This window comes from Eurytemora carolleeae, unplaced genomic scaffold (genome assembly GCF_000591075.1).
Source record: "Eurytemora carolleeae unplaced genomic scaffold, Eaff_2.0 scaffold64, whole genome shotgun sequence".
In the NCBI taxonomy this organism is placed as follows: domain Eukaryota; kingdom Metazoa; phylum Arthropoda; class Copepoda; order Calanoida; family Temoridae; genus Eurytemora; species Eurytemora carolleeae.
In genome coordinates, this window is record NW_019396205.1 from 128174 (window position 1) to 152075 (window position 23902).

At 32.4% G+C, this 23902-nt stretch overlaps 2 protein-coding genes across 2 annotated transcripts in view; one reads left to right on the forward strand and one right to left on the reverse strand.

The window, feature by feature from the left end:
* Positions 1-15613, reverse strand: part of LOC111698095 (neuroligin-4, X-linked) — a 65300-nt gene extending 49687 nt beyond the window's left edge. The window contains exons 1-5 of the mRNA XM_023468337.1: positions 15158-15613; positions 14573-14648; positions 10247-10359; positions 9417-9467; positions 8574-8664 (exon numbers count right to left, since the gene is read on the reverse strand). Coding sequence (XP_023324105.1) covers positions 8574-8664; positions 9417-9467; positions 10247-10359; positions 14573-14648; positions 15158-15241 — 415 coding nt within the window. The 5' untranslated portion in view covers positions 15242-15613. The remainder of the gene's footprint in view (positions 1-8573; positions 8665-9416; positions 9468-10246; positions 10360-14572; positions 14649-15157) is intronic.
* Positions 8585-20026, forward strand: LOC111698105 (collagen alpha-2(IV) chain-like). The gene is made up of 3 exons (XM_023468352.1): positions 8585-8649; positions 9951-10270; positions 19515-20026. Exons 1-3 carry the CDS (start codon positions 8585-8587, stop codon positions 20024-20026), a joined length of 897 nt encoding a protein of 298 aa, XP_023324120.1.
* The last annotated feature ends 3876 nt before the right edge of the window (positions 20027-23902 follow it).

Genomic DNA, 23902 nt, shown 5'->3' on the forward strand with positions numbered 1-23902 from the left:
TAGAGATTCTCACCCCCCCCCCCCCTAACACACACTAACCCGTCTCACTTTTTCCTTATACAGTTTTTAGCCTTAGACTGACAGACCATACACTTTATAAAAAGCTCAATTTATATAATGAAACAAGACATTTGTATATATTTTCCCTCTGGCCGGCCAAACGGCTGGACCGAATGGGTTTACATTTTTGTAGGCACTCATGGGTAGTCTGGGGATGACAAATTTTTTAAACAAAATTTGTTAAATATTTTTTTTCCACGGGCAACGCCGGGTCATTCAGATAATTTGTTCATAAAATAGAATTACTAAAGCATTTCTAATTATGCAGATATGTTAGAAATATATATTTTAAAATCTATAGTTTTGGATGATATTGCATTCAAAATAATGTACACAGTAAAAGAACTTAAGTGAAAAATGAGAGATAAACATCAATTGTTGAAAAAAAAGGATCAAAAGTGTAAAAAAAAAAGTTTTTTTTATGAGGAGAAGCCAAGATCGTTACAAAGAGGGCCTGCGCCCGTGTGCCCCACCCACCTTAGTCAGACTGGCTTGACCAATTATTCACTTCTAGGAAATATTTACCGCAGTAAGAATGCTTATCATCATTAATTTCTTAACTATCCCATTTATTTAGAAATGTACATAATTGTAAATGTTGGTTCAACAGATTATTGATTGGTAATGACACTAATTATCAATTTCTAAAAACTGTCAATTCTAAGGATTTTTATTCATGCTTCAGGCGCCTGTAATCATATCCAGAGACTGTCTTTGTAATTAAGAGTGGCCTTTCAAACCCCTACCTCCAAGCTGTCCAAACCCCTACCTCCTAGCTATCCAAACCCTTGCCTCCTAGCTGTCCAAACCCCTACCTCCTAGCTGTTCAAACCCCTACCTATTAGCTGTTCAAACCCTTACCTCCTAGCTGTCCAAACCCCTACCTCCTAGCTGTCCAAAAAATGTCAGGTTTTTTGTAATAAGCTTGTAATAATTGTAATAAGCTATTGCGCGACCAAAAGCTTATAATAACAGAAAAACAAAATTATCTTTCTAATATATCTTTTCTTCTTGTGAATCATTTAAGGCACTGTTGACATGAAAGTTGTCAGTTCTACAAAATGCAATTTTTAGAATGTAATTTTCCTACAAGTTTGTAAACCGTGTATATAAGGTTTAGATTCAACATTTGCCTGTTTCTTCACCCAAGTTTGATCTGGTTCCCTGGTTCTCCGGAACCTGCTCAGGGTTCTTACAATCATACAGTTATAAATTACACAACAACAGTATTTTTAGGTACGCTTGTCTTTCTTGTATATCTTTAAAATGTTGTTTAAATTGCCAGACATTTGGAGTGTACGCTAGCGAACAGTGTGAATACACAGCTAACAAAACATATATTCCTTAAAAACCTCAAATATTTTATGTCCTACGCGGTTATTCAAAATTCGAATGTAAATATTTATTTTCTGCGACTTTTAGAAAGTAAATATTAATATTTCTTAAATTTAAAACAGCATCAAGGGAAGGGCACAGCAGAGTAATAGTCTTTCTGATCGAAGTCCTTGTTTGTCAGGGCACAGCAGAGTAATAGTCTTTCTGATCGAAGTCCTTGTTTGTCAGTAAAGGGCTTACTCTGTTTTCCTCTTATAGTCTGATATAATCCTTATTATATTTCTTGTTATTGTAACATATGTACAGGTTTTTTAGAGAGGATAAATTAAGAATGACTGATTTTCTTTAAGTCGAAAAGAAGAAAATATTTCCAAATATATAATAAATTATGCGCGAAGCGCCAAGGAAAAATTTTGGTATTTTTTCTATACTTACAAAATTTGATAAAAGATGATCCGCAATCATGATCATGCTGGATTCAAGTGAGGGGGGGGGGGAACACACTACTCTATAAAAGGAGAATCACTTAAAATTATGCCTACGGTCCCTTTACAAATTTATTTAAACCAATTGTTTAATGTTTTCTCCGACTTACAATAATCACAGAGATCAAAGTAACAAAATATATAAAAAATATTTGAAAATGAGTGTATCTGACCATAATAAGTTTTTTTTACTACCATCAAATAAAACAAACATATTAATTTTCCCTTTGATCAGGTTGGAAATTAAAAGCCAACAACACTCATTAAGCTTGAATGGTCTTAATTAACATTTTCATTCAGTTCATAACCTTTTAAATATACACACATATGTACGCTGTAAACTCTTGTACATGCGCGCCCTTAGCTAAGCTTTTGGTGTGTTCTGCAGTAACTTGCAGTACACTCACCGAAGATAATGTAGCGTTTAGTCAGGGAATGAGAAAGCCAGTCGCACTGCTTTGCAGACGAGTTTGTTATCACACACGCACACTCTTTTGGTACAGACACACAACATACTATTTTGTTAAGTTCCGAACAACAAGGTGTTCCCTAAAATCGAAACGCTAAAAATTTAAGAAGTCAAACGATTAAACTAAAAATCTAAGAAGTACAGAGTATACCATTGTATACTGAGCGTCCCATTACAAATTAGATTATCTCCAAGTTTTAACGCCAAACTAAACCCATAATACTCGAAAAACCTAGCATTTTCCGCAAGAAAATTCATATATTAGCTTTATTCAATTTTTCAAAATGATTCATTCTTCTTAAATTTTCTGATTAGTCCCGAAAATCGTAATTTAAACCGATTGACGATCTAATACAGTGAAACCCTTAATAACGAATACATCGGAAGAATTTATCAAATGTCGTCTTGACAATTTTTTAATGAGTTTTATACTATATTACGTAAATTTCAGTATTAGCGAAAATAAATAAATAGCCATGAATATGCGAGAACAGTTTTAAAGAGTTCCATATAATCATTTAATTAAAAAACTAATATCTGCAACATTCCATTATCAGAAAGTGAAGAATACGACATTTGATGAATTATTTCGATGCATTCGTTATTAAGGGTTTCACTGTATGATGTTGGACACCCTGTATATACATAAACATGGTAATTTTAAAACAAATCAATTTTGCTCAAGAAAAAAAGTAATCGTTTAAAAAATATGAAGACTTTATTAATTCAGTTAGGGAAAATGGGTTTGAAAAAGAAAGTTCGCTGACTTAGGAACCAGAGGTTGAATTTACAGAATTTGAGTCGCGTCTCAAATTTGAGACACGACTCAAACATGGTTGGTTTCACTTGAAATTGTATTGAATTGACAATATTTCAAGATTTGAGCCGGCGTGCTCATTTGGACCCGATTAAAAATCATCATCCTAAAAATACAGTCTTAGTCCTTTTTTCATTGTTTATAAAGATAGGTTTTTGACTTAATAGAGAAAATAATTCAAACAAAATGTATCAAAAGAACTGATTTTAAGTTATGCATTATATTAAAAGTGCAAGATTTTATTTTTCCTAATTCTCTATCATTATCACTAGAATCTCCCTAAAAAGAACTGATTCATTTGGTGTACTGTACCGCTTTGCCTTATATTGTCTTTAAAGTGTACTGTACTGCATGCGCTAGCTCCTTAAAAGTCAGCCTTGATTTCTGTTATGTTTACCTTTAAGGGAAACAAGTGTGGACATGCCGATATGCCGCCTTCCTAACTTGTCTCCGCAAACCATTTAATTTTGATTCAGACCATTTGAAGAGGTATTGCAAATTTTTAATAATAATGGGATTGCCTCCTATAGCCTAGATATATATAAACAAACAAGTATAGAATAATATAATTATAATTCTATATATTTATTAGACTGGCGTTGTAATTAGGAGTTGATCAATGTATCAGCTCCTTATATACAATACATTACTTAATATAAAACATGTTATATATCAGAAAATACATAAAAAGAAGATTATTTAAAGATCAAGAGCCAGGAAAAATAAAGTTTTTTTTAAAGACAATTCGCAAAGAAATTGAGTTTTTGCCACAAGCTCAAATTTTATAATCTCTATATCTTTGCAACCTAATAGCCGCACACCTTTGATATTTCAAACTCAGATTATTTGGTCTAACATAATTCAACGTTTGAAATATCAAGGGTCTACGACATTGGGTTGCAAAGATATTGAAATCAGAAAATCAGAGTTTGTGGCAAAGACTCAATTCCTTTCTATTTGGTTTTCATGTAAATGCAGAAAGTAGGACTGGACAAGTTCCAACTTCTTTCACCTGTTAATAAAATATCAAAGGTTTACACCATCAGATTGCAGAGATATAGAGTTTAAAATTTGAAATTTGTGGCAAAAACTTAGGTTTTTTTTGGTTTACGAGAGCAGTACTTTTTATTACTATTATAAAACCTATTTGTTCCCATTTTTATTGCAATTTATTACATGTTTAACTTAATACATCCCAAACTGACATTTAATTTACACTATTAATATGACACCTTGGTAAATTATTGTAAACTTTCAAATCCTAGTAATTTTCAACATCTTTTAAACGTGTATTTTTTATAAAGTAGGTGGGGACAACGAGGTTATGTACGCTAATCCTTTACTAATTGTATAGGCCATAAACTATACCGAGAGCGCCCTGCATATTTGTTTATTATAAGGAGATTCTGGCGTAACCTATAGTATATCAATATTAATTAGTAAACAGTTGTAAGTGTACAGTACAGCTAATTGAGCACACAGGTAGAGAACTATCATCCCCCCTGGGTGGGGATAATACCCAAAACAGTGTGAACTAATCTCCACCTCTAATTGCTTTAGTGCATATGAAAACAATAAATATAGTTGCACATTTTTTGCCTGTAACACAATAATTGTTATAAATATCGTTAGCAATAAAATATATCTTATCTTATCTTATATACCATAAATCAACGAAATTAGCTTTTCTTTTTTGAAGGCATCCAATCGTTTTTATTAAAATTCAATTTATTTTAAAGAAATGGTATCTTTCGAATTAATTTGAAAAATTAACGGTTTTATCCGTTCATTGACGGAATTTTCTGTTAATTTTCAAAAGCAGCCTTTCGTTCGTTTGTTCGTTCGTTCGTTCGTTTGTTCGTTCGTTCGTTCGTTCGTTCGTTCGTTCAAAATTACAATTTTGTTGAACGATGAGGAAATCAAAGACTGAGATTTTTGCCGGGAATTCGATCTTTTCCGAAAGTTTTTTTAGAAAGATTTCCTGAAAAATGACTGAAATGATTTGACTTCTTGGATTAGTAACAAGGTAAACTTCTCCTGAATTTAGTTTAATTCTAAATTCTCTTTAACACTTTTACACGAATGCAATTAACTCTTCAAGATTTGTAAAACTAATCTAATAAAACCAAAATTATCTGCCCTAAATGTTTAAAAAGAATTACACAGCAAAAATGGATAATTAAAACATAAAAGCGACTGTAAAATGTTTATGTTAGTTTAACTGATGTTATAATTATTAAAATATAAAAACATCAAAAGGAAAACCCTGCAGTATGTCTGACGTATCAAAACATTTAGAAAATAAAAAAATCTGAGCGCTTTGATCTTTTTTATTAATTTATAATTAATTTACATATTTAAGATTAATTAAGTAATTAGGTTCAATGTTTTTACAGGGAAAATCAAAATTCTGTTTTTACAGTACGCAATTGTGCACACTTAAACACAGTCCAATGCAACCCTGCCCCGAATCCCCCCCCNAAGGGAATTCCTGAATTTAAAGGTTTGTAAGTGTTAACCCTATGAAGACTGGGGGGGGGAGTCTGAATCTTATGCATAGCCTGATAGCATCAAACGTAACCACGTCCCCCGCTCCCTAGAAAAAGGCCTCAGAAAATATGTAAAGGGTTGAAATGCATGTTCATAGGGGGGTACACGGGAGATGGTGGATAGGTAACAAACAGTTCTAGAAAACAACAATTTATTTAAAGATTTATCTTTCTTCAGACTCAAGATGACTCAAGATGGTTAAGAAGTCCATTTTTATTCATTAAATATTGATTTTCAAGGGTTTTTAATCGGTTGTACACTGTAAACTTGACAAAAGAAGAAGAAAAATTGTATGCAACATTACTGGTGTGATGTGGTGACCTTGTAGCTTCGTAGTATGAGAGAAGTTTTATCCAGATACAAAGAAGAATTTAAATCATGTATGTTCTTCTCAATAGCTTTTCATTGATTGAAAATATTTAAGATTTCAATCTTTAGATTATATAACGGTCAATTTAATATGGGTTTAAAAACCTTTCAGTGACAAATTCAAATATTATTTATCCAGATTGAGACAAGACATGGTTTGTTCAAGCCAGTTAATTTATGAAAGGTTTCGCAGCAGAAAATAATTCTAATATTGTTACTTTAGTTTCTCCATTAACAAATTAATTTGATTAGCAATTTGAAAATTACAAAACTTTATAGGTTTAAAAATACAATAGAACTAAAGCTATACCCTCTTAACTTCATCTCCTTAAAATCTGACTGCACCCCAAAAAAAGATGATTTTTTGTTCATTAATGCTCTCCCTGTAGACTTTAGATCAGTTATAAACTGAATGAAAAAAATGGATCTGGTAATAGTTTTGTGAAGAGATAAAAACAGACTGAAACTAGAGATTGTTTAGTGTAGACTAATACTAGACGGTATACATGAGACTGGAAATATAACTAGTTTAGTGTAGACTAATACTAGACTGTATACAAGAGACTGGAAATATAACTAGTTTAGTGTAGACTAATACTAGATTGTATACAAGAGACTGGAAATATAGGTAGTTTAGTGTAGACTAATACTAGACTGTATACAAGAAACTGGAAATATAACTAGTTTAGTGTATGACTAATACGAGACTGTATACAAGAGACTGGAAATATAACTAGTTTAAAAGAGACTGGAATTAGGACTATCAGAGTGTTGACTAGTACTATACTGTATAAAACAAGTCTAGAACTGTAGAAACAGAAAGATCATTAATTTAAAGACGAGGAAAACATTTTCTTACTAAATTTCAGGGGTAAAAATATGTCCGAGAAAGGAAGGGTTTCCATTATTTAAACACTATAAAAAAATTAGACTGCAGGATGATATATTAAAGGGAGTGTCTGGCTAAACATGGTATAATTGTGCTAAGAATGTAGTTTTGTAGGAAATTTTTTAGGATTCATTTGAGACATATCAGAGGTTGTCACAGTGCATATTTGTTTAACAAGAGCGCAAATTCAATCTTTAAAATCCTCATAGATTGTACATTTTGGAGCAATAATGTTAAAAATCGGTTTAAAAAAATTATTCTTTGACGAACACGAATAACGTAACAAAAATTCGATAGTAAACTAATTACTTGTTGTCTCGAATGAATCCTTAAAAAATCCCTACAATACTGTATTCTCAGCTCAACTACAATACTGTATTCTCAGCTCAACTACAATACTGTATTCTCAGCTCAACTACAATACTGTATTCTCAGCTCAACTACCATTTCTAGCAGAAACTCCCTTCTAAGGTTTCAGAAAGAAATCTCAATTTTTTAACTCATTGCAATGATTAGCAGAAGTAATCAATAATCTACTTTATTACAAAATTACAATATTCGATTGTTTGATGATTGAAAAAATGACTTTTTTAAAGTAATGTGGGGCGTCTTTCTCTGTATTTAAGCTAACTGTATCTGTTCAAAAGTTGTCATAAACTGCATTTTCCTATTATTTTGTAATTTGAATTGAATTGCAATCCAAGGGAATAATAAACATTATAAATGTTTGTAAAAAGCAAGTATTGGATGCAGCCATACATTGAACATTAATTCACATTATCCTACCTAATAGAAACCAACAGTGCTTACAAAACCTCTCTACAAAGTATTTTTTTTTTTACAAAATTAAGATGTTTTGCGCAACCCCTATTTATTATCAATTCTAGAAAGCAGGATATTTTCTGGTCCGGATATTTGGCTATAAACAGTTTTTTCAATCTTTTTATATAAAAACATTTTCAGCAAAATATCTTTAATATCCTCTGTCTAGTATAGGATAAAGAGAGAGTTATCCTAAAATATTCTGTATATCTTATTAAAAATATATATAAAATGTATTATATATATATATATATATATCCTTTTCTTGTTTTGTATTGCAGGATATATGCTTTGATTCTTTACAATACAATGACAAGACAGTTGGATGGAAATATACAGGCGTAAACTATATGTTTCCTGTACAGAGTAATGTTTCCTGTACAGTATAATGTTTCCTGTACAGAGTAATGTTTCCTGTACAATATAATGTTTCCTGTACAATATTATGTTTCCTGTACAATATACGATTTTTAAACAACGTTATGTGTAGTTGGAGTGATAATGATAAAAAATATTTGACCAAAAAGTAGCACAATTGCTGTTTCGTAGGTTCATTGGACTATTTAAACAACTTGTCCACAGTTTTATGGGGTTCACTATACAATACGTTGCTTTCTGTACAGTTAATGTTTAATTATAATATCTATTTTAGATCAACTTAAAAAATTGTTCATTAAGAAGAATTGTTGTATCTGAAAAAACAGACTTATATTTCTGTACTGTAAATCGCTGTACACTGTACAGTACCTAAAGTTAACAAAACTATTTACTAATTACCTGAGATTGGTATGTACACGTTGAGATACAAACAATCCTCAGACTGGTTCTTCAAGCCAGGAGCAATCCGTCTCAAGTAGTTTAACCGACCCTAGAGATATGATTTTAATAATATCCATGGATGTAAAAAATTCATCTATCTTCCTATTCATCAATCTATCTTTTAATATATCTACTTTAATCTTGAAAATAGAGCTAAGATGTTTTATGAATATCCAACTATATTATTAAGTAGTTTAACCGATCCTAGAGATATAGTTTTAATCCGTCTCAAGAGTTTAACCGAACCAAGAGATATAGTTTTAATCCGTCTCAAGAGCTTAACCGATCATAGAATTATATTTTAACCCTTTCCAAGCTTAACAAACACTACAGAGATATTATTGTAATCCGTTTCACGTACTTTAACTTTTAACCGACCCTATAAATATATTTTTTAATCCGTTTCAAGAAGTTTAACTGATCACAGAGATATTATTTTAATCCGTTTTAAGTAGTTTAACTGATCATAGAGATATCATTTTAATCCGTTTCAAGAAGTTTAACTGATCATAGAGATATTATTTTTATCCGTTTTAAGTAGTTTAATTGATATTATAGATATCATTTAAATCCGTTTTAAGTAGTTAACTGATCACAGAGAAATTAGTTTAATCCGTTTCAAGAAGTTTAACTGATCATAGAGATATCATTTTAATCCGTTTCAAGAAGTGTAACTGATCATAGAGATATCATTTTAATCCGTTTCAAGGAGTTTAACGGATCATTGAGATATCATTTTCACCCGTTTCAAGTAGTTCCACTAATCATAGAGATATCATTTTAATCCGGTAAAAAAATCACCTGTGATATATGTTGCAGAGCCATCGTTGTATTTTCTATCTCAGGAAAGTCCTAATTAATTAGTAGAAGCATAAATTTTGTAAACAACAAGCTCATTTTTTCATTTAAGTTTTACATTGGTTATTTAAGTATGTCTAATTGACTTTAAGAAACTAACCCTGTGGAAAAGTTGGTGATAAAGTTGGAACAACTTTTAATGGTCAATATATCTAAAAGTTTCAGTTTAGTATAAAAGCTTTGATCATTCCGCACAAATGCGGTTTTGAAAGTTCATGACGTAGACCATACTTTTACTCTTTATTTACAATTCTTGGAAAAAAATGACAGAAAACAATGTTTGTCATGTAAATACCAAAATTTAATAATTTAAACTCAACTGGTTTATCTGGGGAAAAACTGGTTGAAAATGAATCTAGTTTACATGTGGACAAACTGGTTGAAACTGAATAAAGCTGGTTTACCTGGGGGCAAACTGGTTGAAACTGGTTGACCTGGGGGCAAACTGGTTGAAACTGAATAAAACTGGTTTACCAGGGGCAAACTGGCTGAAACTGGTTTACCTAGGGGCAAACTGGTTGAAACTTGTTTACCTGGGGGAAAACTGGTTGAAACTGGTTTACCTGGGGGCAAACTGGTTGAAACTGGTTTACCAGGGGGCAAGCTGGTTGAAACTGGTTTACCTGGGGGCAAACTGGTTGATACTGGTTTACCTGGGGGAAAACTGAATGAAACTGGTTTACCTGGGGGAAAACTGGTTGAAACTGGTTATCCTGGGGGAAAACTGAATGAAACTGGTTTACCTGGGGGAAAACTGGTTGAAACTGGTTTACCTGGGGGCAAACTGGTTGAAACTGGTTAGTGTCCAGAACCTCCTTCCAGGGGGAAACTGTGACTGGGGGCATAAATCTCAAATTCTTGACTGGAGCAGCCGCAAAGGGAATTCCTGAATTTAAAGGTTTGTAAGTGTTAACCCTATGAAGACTGGGGGGGGGAGTCTGAATCTTATGCATAGCCTGATAGCATCAAACGTAACCACGTCCCCCGCTCCCTAGAAAAAGGCCTCAGAAAATAGGTAAAGGGTTGAAATGCATGTTCATAGCCCAACTTTTCAAGGCCAGCTCATTGAAAAAAAAATTTAAACCGATAACTTCAATAGCTTGGTGCTAGGGAGGGTTGAAAAAAATGCCGAAAAAAATGCCAAAAAATTAAATTTCAAAAATATTTTTTTGTTTTTTTTTGTTAAACAAATATCAAGGTGTGACGCGTGTTTCTACATCCATTTTTCGAAGGCTTTTCAAACATATAGTTTTTAGATATTTAGCTCTGCAAAAATATTATGGGCTGGTTATATTAGATTTGTTTTTAACAGACCGGACTTTATACCGCCTTTTCATTTCATCAAATCATAAAATAGAATTAGGTAATCCTGTAAAGAAAAGTTAGAACCCAAACCAATTATATATTTTAAACTATGATTTCTGTTAGATCATATAATCAACGTTTAAAATATTAAAGGTTTACACCATCCGGTTCCAAAGACTTGATTCCTTTGTGAAAAGCGAACTTTTGATTTGTTTCGTACAGTTTAATTAATGCTAAGTTAATTGATGTTCCTAGTTTTAACAAGTCATTTTCGTTAGGTTGAGCCCAGGTACTAATGCAAGGAAAGTTATTTCAGAGGTGTACGCATTTTTTGTACTGCAGTGTACTGTCTTTAGGCGGAAAAGTAAACACAAGACGGGTTTCACAGCCTGACATGGGATCCATTTTTACAAAAATATTCTATGAAATATTCTGGTCATAGGTAACTATTATGTGAATTTTCAAAATTATCAAAATTAAATGCTTTTAACTTCCTCGGATACTAAACGAACACTGATGCATCTATTCTTGTTTACAAATTCCGCCTCCAGCGTATCCTGGTTTTCAAGTACCCCAGCGGGGATAGGGTTAAATGCTTTTAACCTTCTCGGATACTAAACGAACACTGATGCATCTATTCTTGTTTACAAATACAGCCCGGAGAGAACTGGTTTCAATATGTACGCAAAGTATACGTAACTGCAATTAACTTTCTTTGCATTAGTACCTTGGGTTAATTCATGTTTGAAAGTTTGAGTCATTATAAAAGTCTTTTTCAAAAGGTCGAGTCATGTTTAAAAGTTTGAGTTTTGTTCAAAAGGTCGAGTCACATTCGATATTTAGAGTCTTGTTCATTGTTTGAAAGGTCGATTCATGTTTAAAAGTTTGAGTCTTGTTTAAAACGACAATTTTCAGAAAAAAGGAATCTCATAACTTTTTTAAACGATTACTTTCTGCCAATTTAATTCCTTATCCGCATCTTTGCAAACTTTATCATCAAAGTCATTTTGCAGAGATTAGTTTTTGCATCTGCAAAATTGGATAGAAAAGGGTTGATGGAATATCATTAAAGTAGAGAAAGACAAGAGGATTTTTGTATGCAAAATTATTATCTGAAGTTTGCTAAAATATATGCATCTTGGAATAATGTTAGGCTAAGTGTGCATTCTCAGTTTTAACCTGACATAAAAAAGTTTACATAAAATCTAAACTTTTATGAAACGCATTAATGTTTGAAGTTTTAATTTCTCATTTCAAAAGTTTTAATCTGATGATGGTCGTATTCAATAACTAATCTATTTATATTTGATCCTTTAACCCTTAACCTTGCAAGGTCTGTTCACGAGTTTTTATTCTTTTAAGCCATTTATTCAAATTATCAGATTAAGTGCATTTTTTGAGGAAATTTTAAATTTTCGACTGGCTTATGCTTTCCTGGAATCATGTTAGGTATATATAAATACTTCAACAAATCTGGACCCGATCGGTTCAGCCGTTTTGACGTTTACCAGATACTAACAAACCAACAACCAAGCCAAATTATAAACTTTATAAAATGTCGTCTTGGCAATTTTTCAACGTTTTATACTAAAAGTCATTTAAAAATAAATAATTAGCAATAAATACAGAAACAGTTTAAAAGAGCTCCTTATAATCATTCAATAAAAAAAACTAAATAACTACATCACTCTTTTGATGTCTCCGAAGTTCTGGATTAAACTGTATAAACTGTAAAAAACCCAGCAAATCTTCACTTTGATCAAAACTTTAAAAATCATTTTTGGTTTCTAATTAAGACCGGTAAGAAGTATGAAATGAAGGAATTGAATTAAGAATTATCTCCCGAACGTTAACTTCATACATAGAAGATTTTCTGCAATTAAAATTATTTTTCTTTTCAAGACGTTAAAAAGCTAAAATGTAATCTTTATATACTATTGACTTTTATTTCAACTTTTAAATTTAAGCATTTTCCTTTTTACAAAATAAAACAATAACAAAAAAGTTTCCGAACTTATAAAATTTGTTCGTGCATTTTAAAAATTTTACGCAAATTTTGGACATTTTTTTTGTTATCCGCAGCTCATCCATAAACCTTTCCTGGAGGTCCCAAAAGAAATTTGGGCCCCATCGGGTCAGCGGCTTTGACGTTTATTGGATACAAACAAACAAACAGACACCCAGACAAGCAAAGCGTATAGAAATATGAAATAGTAATCTCTGAAATCTTCTAGCTTTGTTTTTAAATTCTTTGTAGAGTAGGTTGACCTCCATAAGAAAACAAATTAGGCACAGATGGATTCTCGTTTAGGTTAGATTTAATTTGACCTAAATTGCATCTAAAGCGTAATATTTACGCCTATACATATAAATTGAGAAGAATATGTTCAACGTATCCTATATTGCCATAAATAAGGCTTTTTTCAAAGACAAAAACAATTTCAACTGCCAGAAACTGACTGCAGATTTTGGATAGAATTTTACTCAAAACTTTCTTTGTACTTTCTCTACATCTTCAGCCCTTCATGTATCAAAATTTTAAATTATTTTTTTGCACCGAAATGAAGAATTTGCTGGGGGTTTGATCAGGTTCTTCTCAAGGTTCTTCATTTTAAATGCGGTGTAAAAAATCTTTTCAAATATGAGAATGTCCCTTGATCGGAACTTTATAGTCGATAATTTTAATCGTCAACTCTTGATCAAGATATCCAATGTGGACACTTTTAAAATAAATAGCTTAATTTTTAGGAGGAATTAAATTAATCTATAATATCTGATTCACGACATTAAAGTTCTGACTCATGAACTGATTCAATTTTTGCTGATTGCTGATGATAATTTTGTCGGATTTTTTGTCTTTACTTTGCGAAGTCGTCTTATGCCAACTGCAAAAACTGAAGATTGAGAGACACGGGAAACGCCAAATACGATTATTGATTTAAAAATGCTTTCAAAGATGGTTTAAGATGCCAAAGAGTGTTTATAACACGAGAAAACTTGTACAGTCCTGAAATGGAGAAATTTTTAGTTTTGTTTTTCAGATATAAATAAAATCTTTATATCTATATATAGTGAAAGTACCTAGGTTGGACAGATATATTATGTGTCTTGAAGACAATTATTCTGTAGAGATGTATTCTCTAAATGTATCCTGGCACCAAGGATAATGAGAAGGATAGAACAGAACTTGGATAATTAGTAACCTACACCTTAATCTTATACTCCTCCACCCTCCCCTCCCTCCCCTCCATCCCTCCCCTTCCTTTCTCCCCAACCTACCTACGTGACCTCAATCTTATACTTAAAATTTTTAACATCACTTTCGCGGGTTTTCGTGTTCTAAAGTTTGTGAGTGTTTCAAGAAATTCATGGTGTAGGAAAAAAATACACTCAAATGTTAAATAGGGAAACTGTTATAAAATGCAAAATGGTATACAGGCAAGCTGTATATAGGCATCTCGTTTTACAGACGAATGTGTATTATACAGGCATATCGTTTTACAGGTGAATGTGAATATAGGCATATCGTTTTACAGGCGAATGTGTATTATATAGGCTGTTGAGTACTGTAGCGAATGAGTACTAACTAGTGTACCAGGCAAAATGTTACTGATCCCGTACACATAATAGTGAAGTATTTTGCGGTGGATATCATTTTTTAAATTTTCCAAAAATCTGTATTTTGTTGGAAAGAGGTTTCTACATGTGTTGGTTATTGTTTTATTCTAGTTTCCTACTCCCAGGTTAACACCCCCATTTCTAGAACTGAATAAGAAGATGTATAAGAAACCTACCTTTGAAGGTTTTTATTGAAATAGTCCCTCGGCTTTCCACTCTCCCTCGTACAGATCCATACTTGGTCTTTACAATCTAACAAATACATTTTGAGACTTGGATTAAATAATTTTAATGGCACTTTCGTTGATTTTTCCGTTTTAATTGGAGGATTTCCAAAATCAAAATTGCGCACGGCAAACGTTTTTATTTTACGCAAGTTACAAACTGTTAAATGTGACTTTCTTTTGAAATTTAATTTTTTTTTAATTTATGAAATCGATCTTTTATATCCTATCGATCTTTAAAACTGTCCCCGCATATTCATGGCTATTTATTTATCTTTGCAAATAATGAGATTTACGTAAAATAGTATAAAACCCATTGGAAAACTGTCAAGACAACATTTGATAAATTCTTTCGATGTATGGCTCATTTAGGGTTTAACTGTATGTTGTAGGAACATCTTTTACATCATATATTTAATTTTGTTTTATAATTTTAGAACCAAATATGTTAATTTTGTTTTATAATTTTAGAACCAAATATGTTAATTTTGTTTTATAATTTTAGTAAAGATTAAAAAGATCTATGCTGAGATGTACCTGGTACGATGAATGTCCCGGGACGGAGAGAAGAGAATAGATTATCAGGAAAATTATCATTTTACAATAAACTCGAGGAAACATATTCACTATCAAGGGTTTCTCAAGGTTGGTATTTACTCTCAAGGGTCCAGGTTGGGATTCACTATCAAGGTTTTATCAAGGTTGGTATTTACTCTCAAGGTTTTATCCAGGTTGGGATTCACTTTCAAGGTTTTATCCAGGTTGGTATTCACTTTCAAGGTTTTATCAACTTCACTATATCACTTTATTAGGTTTTTATATTGTTAAAACGGGCCTGAATTCACTTTAGATTGGGACAAAGGCAATATATAATTCACTTTATACCAGTGCCATGTAAAGTAGGAGGAAGGCGCAACATATTTATAGTTTTCTTAATCAGGTTTTAATTTCATTTTCAAATTTTCTCATCGAGAAGTTTTTTTTTGAATTCAACAAATGTATCTGAAAATATACATCATTAATTTGAACACTATTAAGTATGTAGTATATCCTATTATATCATATTATGCCTAACGTCTATTATGAATCAGGCCCCGTTGGAAAACTATGGAATAGGATTTGGAGAACATTTAATGTGATAAAGTGTTTTAATATCGTTAAATCAGGTATATCCGGGAAATATTCGACTATAAAACCCGGAGTTATAGATCAGGAACAAAACTTATAAAAACTTTAATTATCAAATAAAAAAACGGGCTCTTTGCAAAATTATAATCTGATGAAATTTTTAACAAAAACACCCGCTAAAAATGTTAGTTTTGATTATAAAGATGCTACTTCACGTGAATCAAAACTTATAGAGTGCAGGTATTTCTAATTCACAATGATTAATAATCCCTAAAAGTATTGTCAAATCAAAAGCAAAATTAACAATTGGAGGCCGAATTTAAAGAATTTCAGCCGTGGCTCAAATATGGTTGGTTTCACTTAAAATCGTATTTATTGTTTCAACATTTAATCTGGCGCTCAATTGAAACAGGTTTTTGGCGGATTTAAGACGCGGCTCAAATTCATTAAATTCGGACACTGACAAAATAAAGTTTTCAATGTATTATTGCAAGTCTGACATAAACGGAGAATCGATTAAAATTACCTTTTCTGTCTCTTTAAGTGAAAAAATGTATCTATATAGTGTTTGACATGATTGTATAAAGAATACACTGTGTCCATCATTTTTATATTTATATTATATATATGTATATTAAATATAAATATATATATATTTATATTCTGCTTTCTGCATAATTTATTCAGAACCTTTATACACAGGCTTAGTCAATAGAATCTTATCCCATGCTTTAATATAATCTTTTTATCGACATTATTTTATAAAAAAATTATATCATTTTATAAAAAAAATCTTTATTTCAATCTTTTTTCACAATCTTTATACCGTCTTGTTTTTACAATCTCAATATCAACCTATTTTACACAATCTTCATATCAATCTTATTCTATACAATCTTATGTCAACCTTATTTTTTTACAATTACTTTATACCAATTTTTTCAACCCTCTCCAGCACCAAAACTAACAAAGTTATCGGTCTAATTTTGTTTTTCAATGAGCTGGCCTTGAAAATTGAGCTATAAATATGCATTTTAACCATATACCTATTCTTTTTCTATGGGGGGGGGAGGAATGGGACGCCCCCCCAGCCTTTATAGAGTTAATTGTGATCTCAAAACAAAACAAATATATATTTTGTGCATTATCAAATATGAAAAAGATTAACAATCCCTTTAACACAATCGTATTCGTTATGATTTCCTATTCAATCCATCTCTAGGAAAGTCAGAGATGGAATTTAAAGAATTTGAGTCGCGGTTTAAATCTGCCAAGGTTGTTGTGATGCTACCTATCCAATTCTTTATCGATCTAGGAGACAGAGAGAGAGGGAGTTAAAGCGTAACTACAACCAAATTCTTTACTCAACCAAATCTTAGTTAAAGGGGAAATAGACCATAAAGTACAACTACTAGGATTAGCTAAAACCTAAGCAGAGGTGCCTCTTGTTATCTCAAAGGAAATTCTACTTGGAAATTAATCAACAAAACCAGAATTTCAAATATCCGTTCCCATGCAAATATTATTTTGAAATAGCAAATCCTGCGGAACTTTCGTTGGTTCACTGGTTAATCAATTATAAAAGATTTAAGACTTATAAATGACAGATGCTCGCCATAAAGTAGAGCGAGTAAAATTGCAGGGAAAAACTCTGGACTAGAGATAGAGCTTGAATCAAACTTGACCAGGGATCAAAGAGACAGGAGACAAATCTAAGTCTCAACCGAAACTCAACTCTAAGACAACTTTGTTAAACTCTTTTACATTCAACCGTTCACAATAAAACTAACTCAACCCGCCACGCTAAAGAAACCGTTCCAATCTAGTTTTAACCATAAACAACTGACGAGGAGACCTGGAGTAAGGAGAAGGATGGATTTGACCCGGAGATAGGATAAGAACTCTAGGGTTAGATCAACACTACAAATGCTTCAATCAAAGGAATACTATTCTAGACAGGGCAGTTTAATTCTATCTTGGATTTAGTTTAAACAATTTAAGATTTCAATCTTATCTATATATAGTTTTAGTGGCTAGTTTTCTATCTGGTTTAAACCAAACTAAACTGCTGTACGAATATATAACAAACCCGGAACAGACAATTGAGTTGACTTTAATATAAACTTAATGTCATTAAAACCTGACCGTCACAATCGGGCTTACCTCAACCTTGGGTCACTGATTTATACTGTTCAGTGCCCTTACTGTCGTAAGACCTTTTATACCCGGAAACAAATTTTTCGTTTGACCAACGCACATTACCGCCAATATTATCCAATCAAATTCTCTTAATTCAGCGCTGGTACAGATTATTTCTGTATCAAATCAAAACACCTTCTGCTCCTTGAGCAAATATGAATGATTCATATTGACCCTTGATACATTGCATAACGTAAACAATAACATGGAAAAATCCTCATGTTTTTGTTTGTTCGAGACTAAGAACCTATGAAGGGGGGGATTTACTCTACAAGTAAAAATCCTTACAAGGTTATAATACAATAAATACAAAAATTAGACGGAAAGTTTCTCTTTGAACATTTCTAAGTGTGCCCTGTTGCTGATCCTGATTGACAGTCTTCTGACACCTGCTTCTTCACTGTTTGCACATTCTATTTACAAATCACTATGTGTCTATCTATATATGTTTCTTGTCATATCAGTTTGTTTTCTCGGACATTTATCACTTCTCCTATATTTGTTATCCTGGTCATTTTCCAAGTACTGTTTGGACACAGGGCCTCCCCTCTACGTTATTCTGAAGAAAGAACTCTACTCCTCCCATCCGGTGAATGATGGATGAGGTTCTGACGTTATCGGTGAGCTCTAAACAGTTTTCAAAGATCTAAAAATACAAAACATATATCTAGGTTTTTCTCGCTCATCTCTTTTAGATCTTACAATTCTTCTATGGTTCTAAACTAGCTAGAACATGCCGTGGTCACACTGCATCAGTTGCTTACTCTGATGCGACCCAATGTATGGGAAATATATGACGTCACTAATTATAATGGTGAGAGTGACTCACATTAAGATTTTATTTATCTCTGCTTAGGAGATGACATTTCCCGTACATTTAGCGCATCTAGAGTAAGCAAGCCTTGTTATACAACCTTGATGAATGCTTTACAAAATTTGTACTGCCCTGGCCCCATCCTTCTCCTATACAGGGATGAGTTCAGTCCCATAGTTGGCTATGTTTGAATAATTCAATAATAGTCAGACAATTCAAAATTGAATTTTTACTGGTATTTGTACACACTAAAATAAGCTTGTGTAGGTCAACATAGGATAAGGCCGGTATAAAAAGTCGTAACGGTTCAAATTTAAATTGACCCTAGTCCTATGAGCGTATTTTATAACTCCAGAGTCTAAAACTAAAGAACGAAAAGTTTTGACTTAAATTTTAAGTTCGTGGTTAAATGCCACTTTTGACTTAATTTAAACCTGAACTTAACCGTGAGGTTAAATATTTAACCCTGTGGTTAAATATTTAACTCGCCGAAATCGACGAGTTAAAATTTAAACACAGGTTAAAATTATCTTGAAATCCTGCATTTTCCCTATTTGTCTATTATTCAATCATCATTCAGCTGCAGCTGAGAAAGCGGCATTCAACTTAACGATATATTTAAAAATGAAAACCTTATTAAAGAAATTTCACGTTTTAGATAAATTAATTTCTGGATGTAAACCCAAAAAACGGTTGTATGTTTTGTTTTCAGTTACGTAAGAACAGCTGATTAGCGATGGTTATTCTTTCCAGGTTTATACAAGATTAGGTTTACATCCAGCTCCGGGTTCATGTACTTTCCAAGTTCAAACAAGATTAGATTTACATCCTGCTCCGGGTTCAAGTACTTTCCAGGTTTACATCCAGCTCCGGGTTCATGTACTTTCCAGGTTAACACAAGATTAGGTTTTCCCGGTGTTCCTGTTGTTCCTTGTGCTCTTGTTGTTCCTGGTGTTCCTGTTAATCCCGGTGTTCCTGTTGTTCCTGGTGTTCCTGGTGTTCCCGGTGTTCCTGGTGTTCCTCTTGTTCCTGGTGTTCCTGGTGTTTCCGGTGTTCCTGATGTTCCTGGTGTTCCTTGTGTTCCCGTTGATCCTGGTGTTCCTGTTGTTCTTGGTAATCTGGTTATTCCTGGTGTTCCTGTTATTCCCGGTGTTCCTGTTGTTCCTGGTGTTCCTGGTGTTCCCGGTTTTCCTGTTGTTCCTGGTGTTTCTGGCGTTCCTGGTGTTTCTGGCGTTCCCGGTGTTCCTGGTAGGCCCCCCTGTTAGAGACATATCTATGGAACGCAGGAACAATTATCATGGTTCGGAGAAGCTCCAGGTTCCTGGAGAACTTGCTATATTGGATAAACTATTTTCAAGTTGGGGGAAAATTTAAAGTGGGTTTCATCGATACAAGTGCATTGGTTTAGAACAAATTTCGAATATTTAAAGAGAATCTTTAAAATCATCAAATTCAGCTTTAGATAATTTAATATAAAAGGAAAACTACCTTAGCACCCAGTGTTTCTCATTTAAAATTTGATAATAATATACTTTTAAAAAAATATCGTCAGAGCTGAAAACTCTTGTATTGGATTCCCGTAATCCTGGTTGCAAAACCTCGGTATCCATTGTAGACACTTTCGTTTTTCTGCTTAATCCTCTCTTTTGGATATCCCTGCTGTCTTCGAACCAATATAAGATCTCTCATTGATTGCGCGCAAACATTTGATTTTGATCAAAATCTTGCACTGACGTCTTGTATTTTCCTGTTATAACGGAAAACTGGAAAACAAAATAAGAAATACTGAGCTCCAAGCGGAAATAATTGAATCAAGGGAAAACCAGTAATAGTCTTTAAGTAGAAAGCAACATAAATTGAATTATTTCTCTTGCGTTTTTATTTGAGCTGGATGTATTTGAGCTGGATTTATTTGAGCTGGATGTATTTGAGTTAAGATTAAGTCTTATTTAAATCACAAAGCAATATGTTTAAATAAACTGTAAAAGTAATTTCAAGTGAACCCGCAATTTCAGTGATGCTTTCTCCGTTCACGAAAGTACCCGTCAAACCTTTATATGAGCAACGATATCGCCGTTTTTCTATCTTAAAACGTAATGAATTCTGTCAATTTTATTCCTTAATTCTCTATGCTGCTACACCGCAAGTAAATTTTGTAGAGAAACCACAATTGAAAAATATGACTTTTCTGAAAGTATAATAATAATATCATCTTAATTTTAGCACAAAAGAAGGGTTAAAGGGTACCTTCTAGATCCGGACATAATATTCTTTAAATTGAAGTTCACTCTCTACGCCTACAGTCCCTTTAATGTGAACTGTATTTTATTAAGCTCTTAAATTTCACAATAAATCGTAGAAAACTAATAAAACCCTGTAGAGATATGTCTAGAGATATATCTAGAAATATATCTAGAAACATATCTAGAAAGATATCTAGAAATATATCTAGAGATATATCTAGAGATATATCCAAAAATATATCTAGAAATATATTTAGAAATATATCTAGAAATATATCTAGAGATATACCTAGAGATATATCCAAAAATATATCTAGAAATATATTTAGAAATATATCTAGAAATATATCTAGAAATATACCTAGAAATATATCTAGAAATATATCTAGAAATATATCTAGAAATATATCTAGAAATATATCTAGAGATATATCTACAAATATATCCAGAAATAAGAGATTTAAATTTATATTTCCTCTTTTGAACTTAAATCTTTGAACTGTGATTCGGTCAGTTTGAAACTTTCCTTCTTTTGTCTAACAAGTGTTAAAAAGGTTAAACGGACTAAACTATTTGTTAAGAAAGTTAGAAATTCCATATATTCAAATTTCAGAAAGTCCAGAGTACATAATACAGAACAAAATATTTAAATTTTAAACAAGAATGATAAAGTATGGCCTGGAAAGATAAAGTATTGTCAAGAAAAATGAAGAAATGTTCAAGGAAAATAAAATAATGTTTAAGAACCATCAAGTATGATTAAGTATGATAGAGTAAAATCAAGTATGATAAAGTAAGATTAGGGATGATAAAGTAAGATCAAGTATGATAAAGTAAGATCCAGTACAATAAAGTAAGTTTAGGGATGATAAAGTATGATCAAGTATGATAAAGTAAGATTAGGGATGATAAAGTAAGATCAGAGATTGCAAAGTAAGATTAGGGATGATAAAGTGAGTTCAAGGATGATAAAGTGAGATCAGGGATGATAAAGTGAGATTAGGGATGATAAAGATAAGACCAGGTATGATAGAGTGAAATTACGTATGATAAAGTTAGATCAGGGATGATAAAGTAAGACCAGGTATGATAAAGTGAGATCAGGGATGATAAAGTGAGATAAGGGCAGATAAAGTATTCTACTTTGACTGTTTCTGGTAATTTTGGATAATTATATTTAATGAACCAGATATAAGTAGGGATATAAACTCTAAACACATACTCTCTTTATTTTTTGATTTTAGTTCATCTATAATATACATAAACAAATATATACAAAGTACAAAGTACAAAGTACAAAGTTAGACCCATACAACTTTTGAAGGGAAAAACGACTGTCAGACTCAAATTATAATCTTAAATAGTCCAATACATATGATACTAAGCAGTTGTGGAGCATAAACAAACCCAGTTTTATAAGTTCTTCAGATATTTAAGAATCTTTCCTTAACCCTTTCCTTTTGTTTTTGTTTTTCATGCACAGGGTAGTTGAAAAGCCGGTTGTGATTTTAAAATGTATAATAGCTGATACAGAATTTTGTGAAACAGAATTTTTTTTATTTTTCTTTTTTTCCGACCTTTGTTAGCTTTGTTATCAAACTTATCTAGCACCAAACTCATTAAAATTAGCAGTATTATTTTTGTCATGAGCTGTCCATGAAACATTAGGCTTTGAACATGTATTTAGAAAGGATATTTTAAGTCTATTACTTTTTATGAGAGGGCCAGACGGTAAGGGAAGTTTACAAAAGAAACTACAGACACAAACAGAATTATAAATTACAAAATCAACATTTTATTTGATGTTTCTGTTTTACTCCTGGAGTGTTCTCAGGAAACAGAACTTATCTAGCAAATATCATTAAACCACTCTAGGTTCGCTCAAACAAGAAGTATAGTTGAGATTTCTGTATCTCCAGGTATACCCAGACAAGAAGTAAAGTTGAGGTTTCTGTATCTCCAGGTATACCCAGACAAGGAGTATAGTTGAGATTTCTGTATCTCTAGGTATACTCAAACAAGAAGTTTAGTTGAGATTTCTGTATCTCCAGGTATACCCAGACAAGAAGTATAGTTGAGGTTTCTGTATCTTCAGGTATACCCAGACAAGGAGTATAGTTAAGATTTCTGTATCTCTAGGTATACTCAAACAAGAAGTAACGTTGAGGTTTCTGTATCTCCAGGTATACTCAGACAAGGAGTATAGTTGAGGTTTCTGTATCTCTAGGTTTACTCAAACAAGAAGTATAGTTGAGATTTCTGTATCTCCAGGTATACTCAAACAAGAAATAAAGTTGAGGTTTCTGTATCTCTAGGTATACAGAGACAAGGAGAATAGTTGAGGTTTCTGTATCTCCAGGTATACCCAGACAAGAAGTGTAGTTGAGGTTTCTGTATCTCCAAGTTTGCTCAAACAAAGAAGTATAGTTGAGATTTCTGTATCTCCAGGTTTACCCAGACAAGAAGTATAGTTGAGGGTTCTGTATCTCCAGGTATACCCAGACAAGAAGTATAGTTGAGGTTTCTGTATCTCCAGGTATACCCAGACAAGGAGTATAGTTAAGATTTTTGTATCTCTAGGTATATTCAAACAAGAAGTATAGTTGAGATATCTGTATCTCCAGGTATACCCAGACAAGGAGTATAGTTAAGATTTCTGTATCTCTAGGTATACTCAAACAAGAAGTATAGTTGAGATTTCTGTATCTCCAGGTATACTCAGACAAGGAGTATAGTTGAGGTTTCTGTATCTCTAGGTATACTCAAACAAGAAGTATAGTTGAGATTTCTGTATCTCCAGGTATACTGAGACAAGGAGTATAGTTGAGGTTTCTGTATCTCTAGGTTTACTCAAACAAGAAGTATAGTTGAGATTTCTGTATCTCCAGGTATACTCAA